The sequence below is a fragment of the Schistocerca gregaria genome, chromosome 7 (assembly GCF_023897955.1).
Source record: "Schistocerca gregaria isolate iqSchGreg1 chromosome 7, iqSchGreg1.2, whole genome shotgun sequence".
NCBI lineage: Eukaryota > Metazoa > Arthropoda > Insecta > Orthoptera > Acrididae > Schistocerca > Schistocerca gregaria.
This window is the reverse complement of record NC_064926.1, coordinates 107,347,405-107,369,303: the sequence shown is the minus strand read 5'-3', so window position 1 is coordinate 107,369,303 and position 21,899 is coordinate 107,347,405. Positions and strand designations below refer to the sequence as shown.

General features: G+C 41.4%; 1 protein-coding gene across 1 annotated transcript in view; it reads left to right on the top strand.

Annotated features, from left to right (window-relative positions):
• LOC126281510 (myrosinase 1-like) overlaps positions 1 to 21,899 on the top strand; it is a 180,605-nt gene that overhangs the window by 64,248 nt on the left and 94,458 nt on the right. Inside the window, exons 4-6 of the mRNA XM_049980533.1 lie at positions 1,638 to 1,772; positions 4,983 to 5,105; positions 17,738 to 17,918. Of these exons, the coding sequence (XP_049836490.1) occupies positions 1,638 to 1,772; positions 4,983 to 5,105; positions 17,738 to 17,918 (439 nt within the window). The remainder of the gene's footprint in view (positions 1 to 1,637; positions 1,773 to 4,982; positions 5,106 to 17,737; positions 17,919 to 21,899) is intronic.

Below are 21,899 nucleotides of genomic sequence, written 5' to 3'. Positions count from 1 at the left end.
AGCTGTACACATTACTCTTTCCTCTACAAGCATTATCATCACTAGCGATCTGCTACAACCCACATCCGTTTCAACATGCTCACTATACTCGTCTATTGGTCTCCCGTTGCAATTTTACTCCTTTCCCTTCCCTCTCATACCAAACTGACGATTCCTTGATGTCTCAGAATGTGCCTTTCCAACTGATTCCTTCCTTCAGTCAAGCTATACCATAAATTTCTTTTCTCTCCAATTACATTCCGTACCTCCGCATTAGTTACGCGATCTGCCCAACTAATCGTCAACAGTTCTGTAGCACCAAGCCTCAAAGGATTCTTTTCTTTCCTTTCTGAACGCCATCTTCTACGTCTCGCTTCCATATAAGGCTACACTCCAGACAGAAACTTCTTGACACTTAAATTTCTATTTGATGTTAACAATTTTCTCTTCCTCAGAAATACTTCTCTCGCTATAGCCAGTCTGAATTTTATATCCTCACTACTTCGGCTGTCATTTGTTGCCCAAATAGCAAAAATTATCTATTACTTTTAGTGTGTCATTTCTTCTGAACTTCGCCTGATTTAATTCGATTAAGTCCACTACCCTTATTTTGCTTATGCTGAAATTCTGCTAACAAAAAACTTTCGCTACTTCATAGCAACTTGCCTGTCCTATTAGATGAATAAATACATTGACATTCTTCAGTCTTGCTGTGTGTTACTTTTTTGTTATTATGCTGCTGTTTTCTGTTTAGGTTATTGAGGCTATAATGTATGTGTATAATGTATGAATTACGTTGGGTGATGCTGAAGGAATTAGATTAGGAAATGAGACACTTACAGTAGTATAGGAGTTTTGCTATTTGGAGAGCAAAATAACTCATGATGCTCGAAGTAGAGATAATATAAAATATATAGTGGCAATGGCAAGGAAAGCGTTTCTGAAGAAGAAAAATTCGTTAACATCGAGTATAGATTTACATCTCAGGAAGTCGTTTCTGAAAGTATTTGTATGGAGTATAGCCATGTATGGAACTGAAACGTGGACGATAAATAGTTTAGACAAGAAGAGAATTAAAGCTTTCGGAATGTGGTGCTACAGAAGAATGCTGAAGATTAGATGGGTAGATCACATAACTAATGAGCAGGTATTGAATAGAACTGGGGAGAAGAGGAATTTGTGGCACAACTTGACTAGAAGAAGGGATCGATTGGTAGGACATGTTGACATCGAGGGATCACCAATTTAGTATTGGAGGGCAGTGTGGAGGGTAAAAATCGTAGAGGAAGACCAAGATATGAATACACTTAGCACATTCAGAAGGATGTAGGCTGTAGTAGGTACTGGGAGAAGAAGAAGCTTGCACAGGATAGAGTAGCATGGAGAGCTGCATCAAACGAGTCTCAGGACTGAAGACTACAACAACAACAACAACAACAACAACAACAACAATGTATGTGACATGAAAAGAAGAGGAGCGAACAACTGAATTAGAATCATTAAACTGAATTCAAGTTGTCTATCTTTGTGGTAATTTAATGAGGGCAGATCTGTGAGGGAGATTCCCTTCTACACACATAAATGCTTAACTAGACTTACCGAATGTGAGCACCTTTATACCATGTTCGTTAACAGAACATACATTATTTGTTGAACAGGGTAACGTGTACCGCTTTTCCATATCGTGGGCGAGGATTTTACCTGCCGGCGACCTGAGCTCCATTAACCAAGCGGGAATAAATCACTACAGCAATCTCATCGATGCTTTACTGGAGAAGGGCATCACTCCAATGGTAAGAAACGTCAATGCGTAAGTGCAGTGTCGACAGATGAACATGAGACAGACACGTCGGTCCCTGAGCAGAGATTTTAATACTTTTTGGCCCAGAGCATTTACGAATTTAGCTTATACCATTTTTAAGAGTGAAACGCAGCTAAACTGCGATGAGTTTCACTATATATTACTGTCCCTTAGGCCATTACCAAGTGACAGCTGATAAGATTCCGTAAAGAACAATGGTGTACAAGCAACCGAGCCTTGTTTACGCTAGTCAGTTCTTAATTGACGATTGCCCAATAAGCAGATAACTGGCTACTAATAACCAACTATTAGTGGAACTAATCGCAATTTATTTGTTTTTCATCCTTAAATGTGAAATAATTTACCAAGGAGCGAGCTAGTTATACGTTAACATAAAATTATAACTTTCACACTGTCTAATTTTTTAAGAAGCTTTTGAGCTTCTCTCATTTTTGTTGAGCTTATTGCCTTATTTGTTGAGTAAACCCACAGGAAATACTTTTATGGAACGTTTTAAGTATTCTACTAATTTAGAGCTGTTGTCTATCTCTATTACGATAACGTTAATGGCTGCTCTACATCTATATCCATACTCCGCAAGCCACCTGACGGTGTGTGGCGGAGGGTACCCTGAGTACCTCTATCGGTTCTCCCTTCTATTCCAGTCTCGTATTGTACGTGGAAAGAAGGATTGTCGGTATGCTTCTGTGTGGGCTCTAATCTCTCTGATTTTATCCTCATGGTCTCAGTGACTATTCGCTATTTCCTTGTTAAGCTGCTCTGCACGTTCCAAGTTTTGTTGGCCCCTGCAATTTTTCTAGTCTCTCCTAAGTTCTACCGCATACACTCCTGGAAATGGAAAAAAGAACACATTGACACCGGTGTGTCAGACCCACCATACTTGCTCCGGGCACTGCGAGAGGGCTGTACAAGCAATGATCACACGCACGGCACAGCGGACACACCAGGAACCGCGGTGTTGGCCGTCGAATGGCGCTAGCTGCGCAGCATTCGTGCACCGCCGCCGTCAGTGTCAGCCAGTTTGCCGTGGCATACGGAGCTCCATCGCAGTCTTTAACACTGGTAGCATGCCGCGACAGCGTGGACTTGAACCGTATGTGCAGTTGACGGACTTTGAGCGAGGGCGTATAGTGGGCATGCGGGAGGCCGGGTGGACGTACCGCCGAATTGCTCAACACGTGGGGCGTGAGGTCACCACAGTACATCGATGTTGTCGCCAGTGGTCGGCGGAAGGTGCACGTGCCCGTCGTCCTGGGACCGGACCGCAGCGACGCACGGATCCACGCCAAGACCGTAGGATCCTACGCAGTGCCGTAGGGGACCGCACCGCCACTTCCCAGCAAATTAGGGACACTGTTGCTCCTGGGGTATCGGCCGTTAGGCCGTCTTCCGCTCACGCCCCAACATCGTGCAGCCCGCCTCCAGTGCTGTCGCGACAGGCGTGAATGGAGGGACGAATGGAGACGTGTCGTCTTCAGCGATGAGAGTCGCTTCTGCGTTGGTGCCAATGATGGTCGTATGCGCGTTGGGCGCCGTGCAGGTGAGCGCCAAAATCAGGACTGCATACGACCGAGGCACACAGGGCCAACACCCGGCATCATGCTGTAGGGAGCGATCTCCTACACTGGCCGTACACCTCTGGTGATCGTCGAGGGGACACTGAATAGTGCACGGTACATCCAAACCGTCACCGAACCCATCGTTCTACCATTCCTAGACCGGCAAGGGAACTTGCTGTTCCAACAGGACAATGCACGTCCGCATGTATCCCGTGCCACCCAACGTGCTCTAGAAGGTGTAAGTCAACTACCCTGGCCAGCAAGATCTCCGGATCTGTCCCCCATTGAGCATGTTTGGGACTGGATGAAGCGTCGTCTCACGCGGTCTGCACGTCCAGCACGAACGCTGGTCCAACTGAGGCGCCAGGTGGAAATGGCATGGCAAGCCGTTCCACAGGACTACATCCAGCATCTCTACGATCGTCTCCATGGGAGAATAGCAGCCTGCATTGCTGTGAAAGGTGTATATACACTGTACTAGTTCCGACATTGTGCATGCTCTGTTGCCTGTGTCTATATGCCTGTGGTTCTGTCAGTGTGATCATGTGATGTATCTGACCCCAGGAATGTGTCAATAAAGTTTCCCCTTCCTGGGACAATGAATTCACCGTGTTCTTATTTCAATTTCCAGGAGTGTATAACGATCTGGCTGCGTGTGATTATAATACTGGTATTGAATTTCAGGGGACAGTGATTCAGATCCTCATACTAACATTCAGATTTTTGGTTTCCGTTTTTCTACCTAAGTCGTTTAATGTAAATCCGTTGAAATGGACACATCCTGTTTCCTTCACCATCCTTCAGCAACCCGAGCTTGGGATTTGCCTGTAATGTCCTTGTCTTCGACGGGAGGTAAAAACACAACACTTTTCTTTCTTATTGCGCCTGTGGGCTGTGGAACACGCCTTCCTTAGGTGTTTCATGTCCTGGTAGTTATTTTCCATAGATTCCATAGAAGTTGACAGTAAAATCGCAATCATGGAACTTTTAAGAACCATAATGAGGGTGTTTACCCAGATATTTAAGCGAAAGAGCTAGCCGTTAGAATTTATTAAATGAGTAACTGTTTCCTTATGGAACACTCTCTTACAGCTGACTAACTAATGGGCTTGGGTTGCTTATTCCTCTCTGTTCGTTATGTAATTATAATTCCAGGGTACCTGATTTTCCTGTGACATGACTTCCTTAAGGGTTTGCTGCCATTTCACACACTATATGATGGAATGAATATTCATCAGCACTGAGAAGCTCTGTGACAACTGCCACGTAAGGGACTTTGCAATTTGATATATCAAGTTAGAATAATAATTTACTGACAAATTGTGCAGCTGAACGATTTCAATGTTCCGCAATACGAGTGGACTTGCCCTTTGTCCTTTTAACTATGGATCTCATGGTACTTCTTCGAATTTTTTAGTTCCATACGTCTGGAAAACAGTGTTCCAAATTAAGGGTCAAATATCCTACTACTGGATGAAACGAGACAATGTGCTAAAAGCAAAAGCAAAAATGTAAAATTATATTTGTGCAGAATTTTAGTTATGCTCTTAAATACACAATATATTTGATACTCTGATAAATTTAAAAGAAATGAACGTGTAACTATTGTTTTTTCTCCACAGGTGACAATGAACCACTTCGACCTTCCGCAGAAACTCCAAGACCTGGGCGGTTGGACGAATCCATTTATCGCAGACAATTTTGTTGACTACGCAAAAGTTCTTTACGACAACTTTGGCGACAGGGTAAGAGTGATGTTTCACTTCAGCTTGTTGCAATTTGTATCAGTCTGTAGAGTGGTATACCATTTTGTCTCAGATGTAGTTTGCTAAAGATAAATGGGCATTCAACTGCCGCTACGCTTTTTGGTTTGAAGGCGAACTGGATAGCTGGTGTTGTGGAGTCTGCTAGGTTATAGGAAAATCTGATAAAGATAAAATGTTATCATGATATTCCTACTACCCCCCCTCCCCCCCCCCCCCCCCCCCCCGAACAGCCACTGCGAAAATTCGACCGCTTGCTCTAGCACATCATTCATTTACATTTATCTTCAGAGAACATTTAGAGGTGATAAATTGCTAGTTTTTCGACTTGTAGCTCGTAGTAAATGCGGAAACCAGGTGCTGTTTTGTGTAACTGTGTTCTTGGAAGACGCACTTTTTCCGTTTGCAATGTCTTTAAGTGGCCTATGCTATGGGAGATTACGACGGAAGTGATTGCACGAAGATTTACGTCTGTAATATGGTTGATTTTACAAACTTTGATTCTGTGTTTTTCCATTATCGAATACCGATAGATATCCTAGTAGATTGTGATCAGTGTACGGATGCTTCATTTCTCCAGCTCTTGTTTATTGCAGTCTCAAATGGCTCTGAGCACTATGGGACTTAACTTCTGAGGTCATCAGTCCCCTAGAACTTAGAACTAATTAAACCTAATTAACCTAAGGACAGCACACACATCATTGCCCGAGGCAGGATTCGAACCTGCGGCAGTAGCGGTAGTGTGGCTGCAACAAATAATTTGTTGGACTATGGTTCGCACTACCTCGTGCCCTTCTATTACTCATATGAACTACCATCTATTTTGTATTGTAACTAAGGGAACAGTGTGTCCTCATGAATAACTTGTTTGTGTTACTCAGATACCTTCTGGGTCATTGTTGTTGATGATTATTCTTCAATAATATACTGTTTTTTTCATCAGGATACCTTCCATTCTGAAAGTGGGTGCACTTAGCGACTGTTATGTTGCTTATAAATTATAGAGTGCAGCAGTGAGTCGTACTTTTTTTAGATTTTATCACGCAAATCCACATTTCGGCTAGTGGCTAGCCATTCTCAATGCACTATTTTCGATTCACTATGCCTGTAACTCCCTGTTGCTCGTGCATCAGTCACATTTCTTTGCATCGAGCGTACAATCATTGGAAGACCACATGTTGTGGATCTTTTGGAATACTAGCTTTTATTGTACTGAGGTAATCTGGACAAAGGCATAACTTCAATATGTCACCGTATACTGTGTGTTTCTCAATACGGTGCAACACGTTTCTCCATAGGGTTCACCATCCCAAAACAATGAAATAGTCAGGATTCCGCCATTAGTTCTTATTTATAGGGTACTAGACGTCAAACAACAACATCTTTTATCTGTACATAAACACCATTAACCTACAAACTAAATTGACTCAACGGAAACAGCTGTTATGTTGAACTTTACATCGAGCATCGAGCATCGAGCGTACAATCTTTGGAAGACCACATGTTGTGGATTTTTTTGGAATAAAGTAATAATTCAAACATGTTTAGTGGCATACGCGACAATCTTTTGTGTCTTCCTGTGTTGCTCTCTTTAAATTTGTGTCAGCAGAATCAACACATGAAAGCTACGTTTAAGTGGAAAACATTGGTATCCAATATGCGACATTTTCGGTTTTCCCCGTATCTCTTAGAATTACAAAGTTGTTACACATTACTGAAGTAGTTTCGCTTACAACCCTACAGCTTTATTTTTTGACATAATACTGTAAGATTGAAACAGAAAACTTACCACTTGTAAGTTTTACATGCACTTCTGAGTTTTGGATGAGTCTGAATTAGCCTCACGAATTGAACAATATGTGGTAGAATTTTTTTTTTTTGTGGAAAAGTTGTATTTGGCAATAAAGCAACATCTTTTTTCTTGGTGGTCTAGTGAGTAGGAACGAATTGGGTCACAGAAGTTCCTTGAACTATCATGTAGCGCATAAACTAAGAAGCAAAACTTAATGTGTTATGTGCATTATCACGTAGCGCCTTTTTCCTCGTGAGTGGTATGGATACAGAGCCTTTAACTTGTTGTTCAAGTGTCTGCCACTTGTCAGCACTGACGTTGCTGAAATCTAAGACGGCAATGGCAGGAAATTAAAGAAATGAAACATGGCAGTGATGGAAAATTAAAAAATATCCAAGATGGGTGTGGCAGAAATTAAAAAAAGTCCAAGATGGTGGAACTAGCCCATTTGTCCTATATTTAAAATGTGAGAATTCTAAAAAGCCATGATGGCAGAAGTTGGCCAGTTGTGCTTTGTAACCCCTCTGTTATCACAATCTACATCCATGTCCAAAAGTTTCTAAATAACCTGTAATATATATTAAAAATATTTGAAGATATTGACAGTATACTGCAGTATTTCCATGTCTGTACCATTTATAAAGTAAAAATTCAGCTTCATTTGTTTTGTGTAAGTTGACACAACATTCAGAAGTATACAAATATTCCGTTTTTTGGTGCCTTATTTAATGGTGCCCAAACAATCTGAATTAATTAACAAAAAATGTGTAAAGCCCCCAGCATACATACACATTTTTTCCTCCCACTTTCGGCACAGCTCACCTGATCTCACACATATTTTGTGATAAAGGAGGCAGGTGTGTGTGTGTTGAAGGGGGGGGAGGGCGGGGGTGGAGGGGTTGGCTCTTATGTATGAGACATTAAGGAGGCTGTGATAAGATGTGTACTTATGCTTTTTGAGCAGTCTTAGCTTGCTGGCTAAGCATTTTGCTTGCCTGAACAAGTCTTGAACTGCTGACATTGGCAAGTCTCAACTTGCTGACTAATCACTTTAGCATAGTGGAACAAGTCACAACTTGTTAGAACAAGATTACAATTACTTATGCCACGCCATATACGGCAATCTGTTACGTTTTTGTGGAATGAAGATAATGTACAGGGGTATTTGTTAGAATTTCATACAACAATAGTGATGTGTAAGTCAGTTTGTTACAGTTTTGTTTCATACTTGGGATTTTGAGAGCAAGTAGTTGGCACCAGCTATTAGGTTATGGCACATACACTGTTGGGTACTGGTGTTAGAATATAGTAGCTGACAGTCACATTATGACAACTGTCCACTATTGTAACACAATAGTATTCACTACGTGTTCAGGGTAATGGCAATGGAAATCACCATACAACTGACCATGCATTGGGTAATACCAGTCTTCATGATCAGGGGTTAGTCAGTCACCATATCAGCTGACCATCATTGTCTCAGAAGCATACAGGGTGACGGTAGTCATCATGATTGGGCTAATGAAAGTCACCTTGTATAAACTCAAAATTGTTGTCCCACTCAATAGTGTCTAGGGTAACGGTAATCGCTTTGACCGGGATAATGCCTGTGGATGCTCATCTGTAACATGGCTACCTACAGGGAAGTTTTTTTATAATTTCATGTAATAATGGAGATGTATGGGAGTACTTTTTTCAACGTTGCTGTAACATAGCTATGTATGGAAACTTTTTTTACAATTTTGCTATTACACTGTCATGTAGAAGTCAGTATATTACAATTTTGTTTTAAAATAACTACATATGGAGCAGTTCGCTACAATTTGCTGTAAGATGATGAAGTATGAGAAAAACTGTTGAAATTCTACAGTAACGTTATGATGTTTTGTTACAATTTTGGGGTAAAATGGTGATGCATGGTTTGGAGTGTCAGGTAGTCTCCATTGTGCGACTGTATACGTTAGCGTTATTAGCAGAAGATGGGAAATATTTTATACTACAAAACATGGTTAATGTCCTAGCATGGAGTCACTATAATGCTTGGGTGACTGAAATATAGTTTAAGGGGAAAGTGGAAAACATAGCAATCTTCATTTTTTGTCTAAACAAATGTATATTAGTACTAAACAGTATGTTATTTCGTTGAAGTGTCATCTAGCTTACATTGAGTGACAAATATATGAGTTCTTGACAAATGCTCTTTAACCTTTAAATTGGATGAGCACCAGTGTCTTTTTCGTTTTGTAACTTTATGGAACAAGTCTTTAGTATTGTGGTAAATAAACAGACAATTTTTGGTTTCGTTAAAGTGTGGTACGAAAATCAAACTAAGTTCGCCAACAACAGCAGCTGAACCTTAAGTCAGATCAGTAGTGCCAATATGCTAGCTATGTGTCTTTTTTACAGTTATAGAACAATTATCTCGCAACAGGAATGCCAGTTGGGTTTCATACTTATTTGTGTAGTATGATAAATAATACAGAAAACCTTGTTTTGTAGATTGTGTATTATGGTAAGTGACCACATGTGGTTTGTGCACACATATTTAACTGTCTTGATAAATGATTTTATTTTGGCGCAGATATAGTATTTTTGAGACATCAGCCGTCCGTCTCAGTGTGCGAAAGCTTTTCCACTATTTTCTTTGTCCATGTTGTGTTTACATTTCGTATTTGGTGTATTATGAAGCTAAACTTGCATGTTACGAATATATGGAATTTAACGATACAACACGTTAAAGATGTCATGCAAATTCATAAGTTTATTATAGTTTGCCGGGCTGAATTGTTGGAAAAAGTAGCAATAGTGGTTACACATGTTCCACAGTAATGTCCATGACCAAAGTAATATGAATGAAGTTGTAAGTTAGTCAGTCAATAAGGTTTTTATATTTTTCTCATGTGTTATCTTCCCCCGTTCCCCCTTAAATGGTGCTTAGTCAGGTTAGATTTTGTGCATAGACTCATTTAGGCCTAGGAAGAAATGTCAGCTGACTGCTTAGCTGGCCATATAGGTTTAGAACTGTTATATAAAAATAATATAGGTAGTTCAAAGTGCAAATAACATTGTGAGAGTACACAGTCATGTTTTAGACATCTGTTGAGACACAGTAATAACACTATCACACTTGACATAGACATTGTGTCTGTTGCTGATATATTAATTGACAAATGTTTTGGACGTGGAAATACTGTTAGTTACATCCTTTACGTATTTTGACAGACATTTTAGATGTGAAAGCAAAATTGTGAACCTAGACATGAACATTGAGTTGCTTACGAAACTTACATATTTTTGATATACACTTTAGACATGGAATTATTGTAAGTTACATACTTTGCATATTTTAACATTGCGTGCATGGTAACATATTTTTATAAGTAATGCAAACAACACAGTTGTGGAAAAATTTAATAAGAGAATCAATTGTGCCATATACCTAGTGAGGTACAATAATCAAAGAACAGTCGTTGAGAAGTGCTGCTTAACCTGTAAATTAGATTACTTGAATAAATGTACACGAATACTGTCCATATCTTTACGTATTTTCAATAAATAATCGAATGCTTTTGAACATGGTACAAAATTCAGATAGTTTCTATACTTCTGAACATGGCCAAGACAGCAACTACCTTGTGATTGGCCACTTTCAGTTAATGAACAATAAAACACTGGACTGTGATTGGCTGTTTCGTTTTAACGGCTAGTGAAATACTAGGATGTGACTGGGAGAGTGAATGTGTGTATGTTTGTGTGTGTGTGTGTGTGTGTGTGTGTGTGTGTGTGTGTGTGTGTATGATGTGAATTTATGTATATTGTACATCGAAAGACTCTCAGTTGCGTAATTTGCATATTTTTTCGTAAATTACCTAACATATTAATAGGAACCCTGACACGTGTTCCACTTAAATGACCTTAAAAAGTGCAGCTGGGCTAAAAAAACCGTAGCTGCACTACCCATGACATCACAGGTCACACCCACCTTATCAGTGGTGTCATCATCATCGCATGACAAGCCACACCTTCTTCAGTAACGTCCTTATTATATTCCCCTCCCACCCTCCCCTCCTCCCCCCTCTCAGCCCCACTCCTCCAAACAGAGCCTAGTATATTACCCACCATTAAAATGAAATTACAATCTGTTATTTTAGCAGCCATTAAAACAAAACAATCACAATCTGGCTCTAGTGCAGCCATCTTAGCTGTAGTTAAAAGTATCCGTTTGATGTGAATTTTCCGCATAATTTTTTTTGGTCAAGTAGTACCTAAACTATGTAGCCTGCAGTATTTCCACATCTTCACTATATCAGAAACAATCCCCCCCCTCCCCCCCCCCCCCCGCCCTAAGCACATGTACACACAGTGTTTACGCCAGTTTAAACAGCACTCATAAGTTAAATGTTTTCCTTACAGTACCTAAACATTTCTATGATACTTGCCAAGTGTCACAATGTTAATTCAGCGACTAAATGGCACCAAATATACGCCATTACGCAATGTCATGTCATTCGTGATTCCATATAACGTCAAAAAATACGTCAGTGACTCACCTAATGGTTTGGCAAGTGCTACAATGGTACTTTCAGATATATAATTGGCGTTGGCATTGCTGTCTGAGAACATGTTATTGGTAGTTTCGTAGAAGAACGGTCATCAGCTGACTTTTTGCATGTTCTTCACAACATAGAACATAGTCTCAGACAAATGAACTCACTAAGTACCATAATAGTATGAGGACAAGCTATAATGGTGCGCCTTTTATTGCGATGTAACACTTGAGCTCATGTTTTCTCAATACAAAAAGTGAACTTTATAACAGAAAATGTTTACTTAGGACACAACATGGTCTGGGATGGTGGTAGAACAAGACAGAGATGTAGTAGCCAGAGATAATGGTGAAACAAGACAGAGATTAAACGTCAAAATCTTGTAAACAGAATCTTTGGCACTGAATTTTTTTTCAATGTATGTAAACATTGATATGGACTATGCAGTTACCAGCCCCCCTACAATTTTCAAGCTCATATAAGTGCAATGTGTGCTAGGGTCGCTGTAGGTATACTACATAAATAATTTAGGTTGTTCGGATACTTTTGAATATAGCCCAAAAAAATTACTTTTTTTCTGGAAGTTTTCCCAGTCAATCGAATATTCCATCTGTTTTGGGAGTGCATCAGGGACAATGTTAATTCTTGTACCGATATTGCAGGCATCTAGTTGTTACCATCCTTTGCAAACTACAAGTGTATTTAAACCTTTAATATACAGTGCTCATGTAGTGTCTGGTACTGACAGAAAGACAACAGAGTGAATTGATACACTTGGAAGAAATATTCCGTATGAATGAATACATGAAACATCAAGTTCAAAGAGCGAAAACGCTGGACCAAGCAAAAGCAGGTAAGAAGAAAGAGATGTTAAGTCTATAGCCTTTGCACCGTATGTGAGAAATATTTCTTTAAATTGCAAAAATAATGAAGAAACATCAAGTAGATGTGACCTTCCTTCCACCAGTTAAAGAACGATGATCTACTTTTACGAAAGGGAGTATATCCGAAATTCCCAGTGAGTATCGTAAAACAGACACAAGACAAACAATACACACTGTTAAAGAACATTACTTTGAACACGAGCGATGCACTCACCTACTACAGCCCAGCAGATCTGCAGTGGCTGAACATTGTGCTGTATTTCTGTTGGCAATTTCATGAATCACGAGAAAGTTAAGATACTCCGCATAGCCTCGTCCTACTGGGATTCAGTGTTGTAGGATTCTGTGCAAATACGATTAGTAAACAACCTGCTCAACAGAGACGAGAGTTTACATCTTCACAAAGTCTCATTTCAAATTTGTACTATCAAAGGAAATATTGTTCTAAGTCTTCACTGCCCGCCATTTCAACACTGTAATCCAAAATTATCAACCAAATACTTCATAAGCCCTATGAATTCGCTGACTCTGTGCTTGCTTTGTTTTACTCTTAGAGGTGTAAAGTCTTACGTATGACTGACTCTATGGTTACCTATACTGTTATCTCTAATGCATGCGCCTTTGCTCTGCAGTGTCAAGCGCTTTAAAATCTTGAAAATGCCTCTCATTGAGAATGGTTAAAGGTTGTCAGCCAAAATATCGGTATAAGAGGTAACATCGTCGCAGACTCTGTCCCAAAAAATGGTAGAAAATATAGATTTTTCAGGTATTTTTAAACATGGCACAAATTTCTGCAATTCAGCTGTTGCTAATGCTTTTTTTAAATAAATATACAGATGTCGAAATGCTATAGTTTTGTCAGTTTCCTTATATATTTTTGATAAATAATTCAGGCCGTTCGGTTCTTTCTGAATATGGCACATGAACTGTTATTTCAGAGGGGTTACAAAGCAAAAAATAGTTCCGCTACTTCGATTATTTTAAATTCTCGCCATTTTAAACGTAGGCCTACTGGGAGTGTTCTGCAGTCTTGGATGTTTAAAATTCTCACCAACGCTATCTAATATATTGTTTAATTTTGCGCCACTGCCATGTTGTAGTGTTGAAATTGTCGACACCACCATCTCGGATTTTCGTGTGACTGCAATCCTGACCTGTGCTGACTTTGTACTGAAAGCTATACAGCCATACTAGTCTAATGGAATAGAGTGTTACAAAAGACATACACCTGGACATGGTACAAAATTTGTACATGGTGTGGGTAGAGACCAACAGTGCGAAACTCATATACGAGGGTCGGAAATTACGTAGTGGCAACTATTTGTTGACTGCCGATAAAAAGATTTACATGTTTGCATCTGTACTATCCTTTAAAGTAGTCACCAGCGTTGTGTAGAACCCGTTGCCAGCGATGTAGAAGGCGTAGTATACCGTTAACAGAGCCTGTTCTTACTGTTAGATTTTGGCGCACCACCTGCGACCAGCTTTGCGAAAGAAGCGGCGACACTTTCTGCGCAACCCACCCATCATTTTGCGCGACAATGCGCTGGCGCATACGGCGTAAGCTCTCGCTGCTCTGTTCGGTCGATGGGACTGGGACGTACTGTACTATCCACCATACTCCCGGACTTGTGACTTTCACTCGATTCCGAAGATGAAGGAACCACTTCGCGGCATTCGCCTCAGAACTGTTCCAGAGTTTCGACAGGCAGTAGACGACTCCATTCGCACCATCAACGGAACAGGCTCTGCTAACGATGTACTACGCCTTCCACATCGCCGGCAACGGGTTCTACCCAACGCTGATGACTGTTCTGAGGGACAGTAACAGGTGAAAACATGTAACTCTTTTCTATCGGTTGTGAATAAATGGTTGCCACTATTTAAGTTCCAACCCTTGTATTAATAAGATTCTCTCACATGCATCTTTATGTATTTAAGTTCATTAACTCCATGTAGAGAGACTGACGGCTGTGGCTGGGGTAATGATGACACATTCCTGACATAGATTCCACTTACACCACTATCAATCGCCCTATCTTATTCGATACGTTTTCTTTCTGGGCATGCAATATTTGTGTAACCATTATCACTACAATTACGAGCTCAGAACAGCTCTGTCTACAAACATTTCGATGTAGAACAGCTTACATCGAGTGCGAAGCTGACTTGGTTACAGACGATATCTGCAGAATCAGCAACGGAGATAACACTGCTTGCCTGTGCACATCATCATGCAGTTCTTTACATGACTGCAAAGGTCCAGACAGAGAATAAAAAAAAAACTCACCTCCACTGTGTGTTAGTGAAACTGCTGCAATCACTTGTAATAATTGGGTGCAGTTCTCAGACCAGTCCCTAGACGTGAACACAGCCACACACTCCTGGAGAAATGGAATAGCACTGGCTTACAATGTCAATTCGAAAGCTGTGCTAGAAGACCAAGATTCCGTTCTCTGATTCTTTCTTGCAGGATTCATCGGATTTCAGCTCGGTATAGTTTGGGATCGTATTTTCTGTCATCATTATAAAAAAAAAGAAACGGAATTGTCAGTAATTCAGAAATGTCACAGAACTTGACACTATTATAAAGTAATATTGAATGTTTGACGATTTGCAAATGAAATGTCTTCAGTGTCTTATCGTTTTTTACTAAACCACTTTTTTTCCTTTGTCGGTCTCAGAACGTTGTTGCAACACTTATTTACACTTCACTGTACCCCTCTACTATGGATTTTACCCTGTTTATTCATTTACATGTAACTGACGATGTTAGTTAAAGTCTGAACAATAATTGTTCTATGTTTTGACCATCAGAAGGTACTACATGCAGACATATTTTTTGTAGTCTTTCATTTTTAAGTCTGACAGATTGTGTGATGCCATCGTTTATCTCTGTCTACTTTCTGTCAATCTTCTCATCTCTGTACGTGACTAGGAGAGCAATGCACTTTCTGAATACGTAGTGACTCTTGACCTTTAGGTTTTTTTACGTGCAGGGCAATGATGTTTGACCATGATTTCGAAGACGTGACGTCATAAACGATCTTGAGCCGTTGGCTTGACTTCGAATGCATACATAACCACCTCCCTATCCCTCCCCCTCCTCTAATAACAGTCCACTATTTTACCAGTCATTAAAACGAAACACACAACCAATATGTACTGAGTTCTACTACACGTATCAAAAAACGTTTTGCATCACCACAGTTCCCAGAATTCCTGAAGGAAGATGTTGACTGTGGATACTGTATCATAGTCCCTTTGACTGTTCAGAGATGTCCCTATACACGCCCAAAGATGTAAACAACCATGTATGAGCAGCACCTATTAGACGGAGGGGGTCCGACACCCGATCAGTTCCAGTCATTCCACCAAGAAGGAGGTACATGGCTAGTGTTGGCTGTCGTTCAACCATGTCTCGATGGTCAATACCCGGTTCGATGACGTCCGCATTGTTAATTTGTGCCAGGAAGGGCTCTCAACAAGGAAAGTGTCCAAGCGTCTGGGAGGGAACCAAAGCGATGTTGTTCGGATATGGAGGAGATACAGAGACAGGAAATGTCCATGACATGCGTCGCTCAGGCCGCCCAAGGGCTACTACTGCAGTGGATGACCGTTGCCTACGGATTATGGCTCGCAGGAACCATGACAGCAACGCCAACATGTTGAATAATGGTTGTCTTGCAGCCACTGGATGTCGTTTTACGACTCAAACTGTACGCAATAGGTTGTATGATGCGCAAATTCACTCCCGACGTGCATTGCGTGGTCCATCCTTGCAACCACGACACCATGGAGCGCGGTACAGATGGAGCCCAACAACATGCCGAATGGACCGCTCAGGATTTACATGATGTTCTGTTCACCAATGAGTGTCGCATATGCCCTCAACCAGAGAATGGTCGGAGACGTGTTTGGAGGTAACCTGGTCAGGCTGAACGCGTTAGACAGACTGTCCAGTGAGTGCAGCAAGGTGGGGCTGCACTGCTGTTCTGGGGTGGCATTATGTGGGGCCGACGTACGCCGCTGCTGGTCATGGAAGGCGCCGGAACGGCTGTACGATATGTCCGACCGACAGTACAACCATATTGACACCATATTGGCGAGGCATTCGTCTTCGTGGACGACAATTCGCGTCCCCATCGTGCACATCTTGTGAATGACTTCCTCCAGGACAGCGACATCTCTGGACATGAACCCTATTGAACATCCCTGAGACAGATTGAAACAGGCTTTTTATGGACGACATAACCCACCAAGGACTCTGAGGGATATACGCCGAATCGCCGTTGAGGAGAGGAACAATCTGGACCAACAGTGCCTTGATGAACTTGTGGATAGTATGCCACGACGAATAGAGGCATGCATCAGTGCAAGAGGACGTGCTACTGGGTATTAGAGGTACCGGTGTGTACAGAATTCTAGACCACCACCTCTGAAGGTGGTATGATGGTACAAGATACGATGTGTGGTTTTCAGCCGGCAGTAGTGGCCGAGTGGTTCTAGGTGCTACAGTCTGGAACCTCGCGACCGCTGCGGTCGCAGGTTCGAACCCTGCCTCGGCCATGGATGTGTGTGATGTCCTTAGGTTAGTTAGGTTTAAGTAGTTGTAAGTTGTAGGGGACTGATGACCTCGTAAGTTATGTCCCATAGTGCTCAGAGCCATTTGAACCATTTTTTTGTGGCCTTCATGAGCAGTAAACTAGGCGAAAATGATGTTTATGTTGATCTCTATTGCGGAACCGAGATGATGCAAAACTTTTTTTGATATGTGGATTTGGGTGTCAAAGTAACTGATGATGGTTCAAGTACAGAAGAAATAAAATGCATATTGGGTTTCTGAGAAAGAGGAATTTGTTAACATGTGATATCAGTCTCTTAGAAGGTATACATATGAAACGTACCCTTGCGTCGGATCGAAAAATTGATAATAATCAGTTCAGACAATAAGAAAATAGAATCTTTCGAGTGTAGCGTTGTAGAAAAATGGTGAGGAGTGGGTGTACAGATCGAGTAAGTAATGAGAAGGTAATTAATCGAACTGTGGAAAAATGGGCTATGAGAAGGGATTGGTTGATAGGCACCGATAAATCATCAGTCTGGTAATAGAAGGAGGTGTGTGATGTGAAAATTGTAGAGGGAGACCAAGATTTGAGTGCAGTAGGCAGGTACAGGTGGATGCAGGTTGCAGTAGTTATGTACAGTTGAAGAGGCTCGCAGAAGGTAGACTAGCATGCAGAGTTGCATCAAATCGGTCTACGGATTGAAGACCACATCGACAAGAGTAATGCGATACCTCAGTCGAGCCATCTAGTGACAGTCGTAACGAGGTAACAGGCAACCCTGGATCGCAGCGCCGAGGCAGTGCAGCTGTCGTTACTTCCGCAGGTGAAGCTGTGGTCGACGTTCAACCAGCCGGACTACATCGCATCCGGGTACACGTCGGACACCGAGGCGCCGGCGCTCAACGCCAGCGGCGTGGGCGACTACATGGCGGGCTACACGCTGCTCATGGCGCACGCGCGAGCCTGGCGCCTCTACGACGAGCAGTACCGGGCAAAGTACAACGGTGAGGCACCTGCACGGACGCTGCCCGACCTGTTCCAATTGTTTACGTCACAGCTCCAGAAAACTAGTGCTGCCCGAGTTCCCGATCGTCCCGCGATCTAGTGACTGCTCTTGATACCACGTCTATGAAGTAGTATTGCGTTATTGCTGTACTAATAATAGTGACGTTAAGAATAAAATAACCGTGGAACTGGGTCTCCATTATCTCCTAGAATGCAAGTCGTTGGTTAAACCAGCAACTTATTTATTTATTTTGCGTCTCGCAAGGTATTTGAGGTTGAAGGTGTGTTCACAGAAGTTCACATTCAGTTCCTGGTTCAAGTGGAAAGCACAGACCTCAGTCTTGGTTGGATTAGGGCAGGGTCGCCATTTTTTATAATAGGAATTCAAGGACTCCAGATCTTCTGTGAGTACGTTCGCTCCTTCCCAAAGTGTTTTACTTTGTACAACTAGTGCCGAAATGTAGCAAAATTTCCTGCTGAGGGTTGGAGCCAACACAGATCCTTGAGGAAGGCCTTTTTTTTATTTTATACGATCTGCTGGTGTTGTGGCCAAGGCTCACTTTGAAAGACCTGTTCGTCAGTATGTTGTTCATTAAGGTTGCCAGTTTTAAACGAGGTATGTGTCTCTTGAACTTAAGCATAAGACCCTGGAGCCACACACAGATCAACAAAAGCTACACTTGACTTCATCCTGTTCTGGAATCAGCTTTCTACACGTGATGTTAAGGCTATAACTTGTTCACAAAAGCTGCTCTTGTTTCTGAAACCTGCCCTGATATGGAGGGGTTATTCCATCCACGACGTCCTGAATTCTATTAAGTATTAGGCGTTCCAAAAGCATACACTCGAGAGGACGAAGGGGCGGTAGCTAGTTGGATCTTCTGGTAGCTTTCCAGGTTTAAGGATTGCTAGCGTGTGGGATATTTTAAATCGTGGTGGGACTATTCCAGTGTTTAAAATGTTGGTGTAAAAATTTCTTAGCCACGCTTTTCCATTGGGTCCGACGTGTTTTATAAATTCTGGGAATATACCGTCCAATCCCTCCGCTTTGCGTATTTTTAATGTCGTCATCGCACCCTTGATTTCCTCTTTGCTAAATGATGACGAAAGCGGTGTATCGTCATTCAGAGTTTTATCAAGTTCTTGTAGTTCTTCTTTAGTTTCTGCTTCAGTTGTTGGATCAAGAGGTGTTTTCTCAGCACGCGCCTTTATGTGCAATGCCATCTCCGACGGTTTTATTTTAGGTTCCTGGTGGCGTGCTGAAGACGAGTTACCAAGTTTCCTTAATAAAGACAACTCTTTTCTGCTGGAATGTGTAAAATTGAGCTGAGAAGTGAGTTTCTGCCACTTGTGTTTTCTGTGTGTGTTTAGTCCCTCTAATGTTTGTCCCCCGATGTCAGGGTTTCCTGTTTGTTGGTATTTATCATTAAGTTTCTTAATATTATTCTCCCAGCAAGGAATATAACGTTGTCTCTCACGGCCGCACACGGCTGCAAAACAAGAACCAGCAACTAATAAATGAATATACGGTCATTGAAGATTTGTTCCTAAGAATCGAGTTCTCGCTCACCCCACCATACAGTGACGACTGTTGGTACTATTTTCACCATGATTCTTGCTGCTGAAGTTTATTCTCTCGATTGTGTTTACATCGAGTTTAATATGATTTATGACATGTATTATGCATTAAGTTCTTAATTAGTTTTCTTCCTGATTTCATCTGATTGTTAACATCTTGTTTTCAATCTGATTAAAAGGTGTAACGTTCTATCTGTTAACCTATTTCTAATATGTGAAAAGTGACTGAAACGGTCATTTGGAAACCACTTGGTTAATCATTATAGTGTCCAATAACCAAATAAAATGTTTCACTTTGTTTATAGTTAAATAATAGTTTCAAAACAACAACTTTGAGCCTTAGTTGAACTTAATTATTACCAAAAATGATTACATATACTTGCATATATTTTGAGTAGCCTTATTGCAAATTTCTTCAAATAAAGCATAAGTTCGTATGACGGTAAGATTTACTACTTTTAACACCTGTGTTTCACTAAATTTTAAGCAGAGCTACCCGTTCCTATTGTTGTTCATTCCTGGTTTCTCGCATATCGCGTCATGTGAGTCAATTGTCAATTGTCAAGTGTCTAACAGCCTTATACCCTATCAAGTTCTCGGGCATATGGAGAATTCTCATGCTTCTTTGAACGGGAGTATCGTTAGCCCTATCCTATGTGCTCGGCGCAGCTCGTAGCCTCTCATTTCCAAAACTGTTCATTTTTACGCCGTTTTTATTAAATAGCTATCTTGTATGTCTGTTTGTTTTGTACCAATTTTGCAACTGATTTTAAACTAACTTCCAAAGCAGCTAGGGTCATGAAATGTTAAACATAGCTCAGAATTTAACGACAAGGCAATATTAAATCGCTTCCTTCTCTGGTCTGTGATGCTCATTACTTAGTGTGTCACTAAAGTTTCCCTGTTTACCTGTACCACTGTACCAGACTGAGATTCATTGGAAGAATCCTAAGGAAATGCAATACGAAAATAAAGGAAGTAGGTTACAGTACACTTGTTCACCAACTGCTTGAATACTGCTCACCAGTGTGGGAACCGTACCAGATAGGGTTGATAGAAGAGACAGAAAGATCGAACGGAGAGCAGCGCGCTTCGTTACAGGATCATTTAGTAATCGCGAAACCGTTACGGAGATGATGGATAAGGTCCAGTGGAAGACTCCGCAAGAGGGACGCTCAGTATCTCTGTACGGACATTTGTTGAAGTTTCGAGAACATACTTTCACTGAGGAGTCAAGCAGTATATTGCTCCCTACTACGTATATCTCGCGAAGAGACCATGAGAATAAAATCAGAGAGATTAGAGCCCACACAGAGGCATACCAACAATCTTTCTTTTCACGAACAGTGCCAGACTGGAATAGAAGGGAGAACCGATAGTGGTACTCAAAGTACCCTCCGCCACACACCGTCAGGTGGCTTGCGGAGTATGGATGTAGATGTAGATGTAGATCCCGAAACATGATTAAATGCATCACACAAAAGGGTAAACTCGTTCTGAAAATCTGAAAATATCAGAATCATGAATGATGCCAAAACTCTCTTTAATTCTTCTAATGCACCATAACATACTTCTGTCCATGTGAATTTCACGCCTATTCTTAGCATCTATGTGAGTGGTCATGCAGGGTCTGCAAAAACCCTGTCACAAGTCCTCTGTAGTAATTTGAGACGAACACAAAGGTTTGCTATTCCTTAATCTTCTTAGGTACTGCGAACTCAGAGGAGCTTTCACTAACCTCGGATTTTTTGATGCTCTGTCTTTATCATACCTTTTCTAACGCAAAATGAGACTTCTCTGTGCTCAGTGTCAGACACGAAACACGGAGCGCTCAACCCATTAAGCCCGCATCTCGTGGTCGTGCGGTAGCGTTCTCGCTTCCCACGCCCGGGTTCCCGGGTTCGATTCCCGGCGGGGTCAGGGATTTTCTCTGCCTCGTGATGGCTGGATGTTGTGTGATGTCCTTAGGTTAGTTAGGTTTAAGTAGTTCTAAGTTCTAGGGGACTGATGACCTAAGATGTTAAGTCCCATAGTGCTCAGAACCGTTTGAGTCAACCCATTAAAAGCTTCCTATAGACGCTGCTTTTGAGAATACGGTATTTTCTATCATGTGTGGTGTTGATAGAAAAACGCTCTATCCTGACTTGCTCTGGTGACTACATCGAACCGCAAGGAAACAAAAACATATTCCTGCAAGTCCGCAATAGATTGCGTTCATGATGTGAACGACGCACTAACAAGTCTAGGGCATAACAAAGTCAGCGTCGCAGTACAACAGTTCCAAATCATTAACCACTTGAGGCCAAAAACAAACTACATCAACTTGACTGTGCAGTGGCACAGCCATCGTCCGTGGTGAGAGGTAATGCTTGAAATTTGTTATCCTCGACACACTCTTTGTG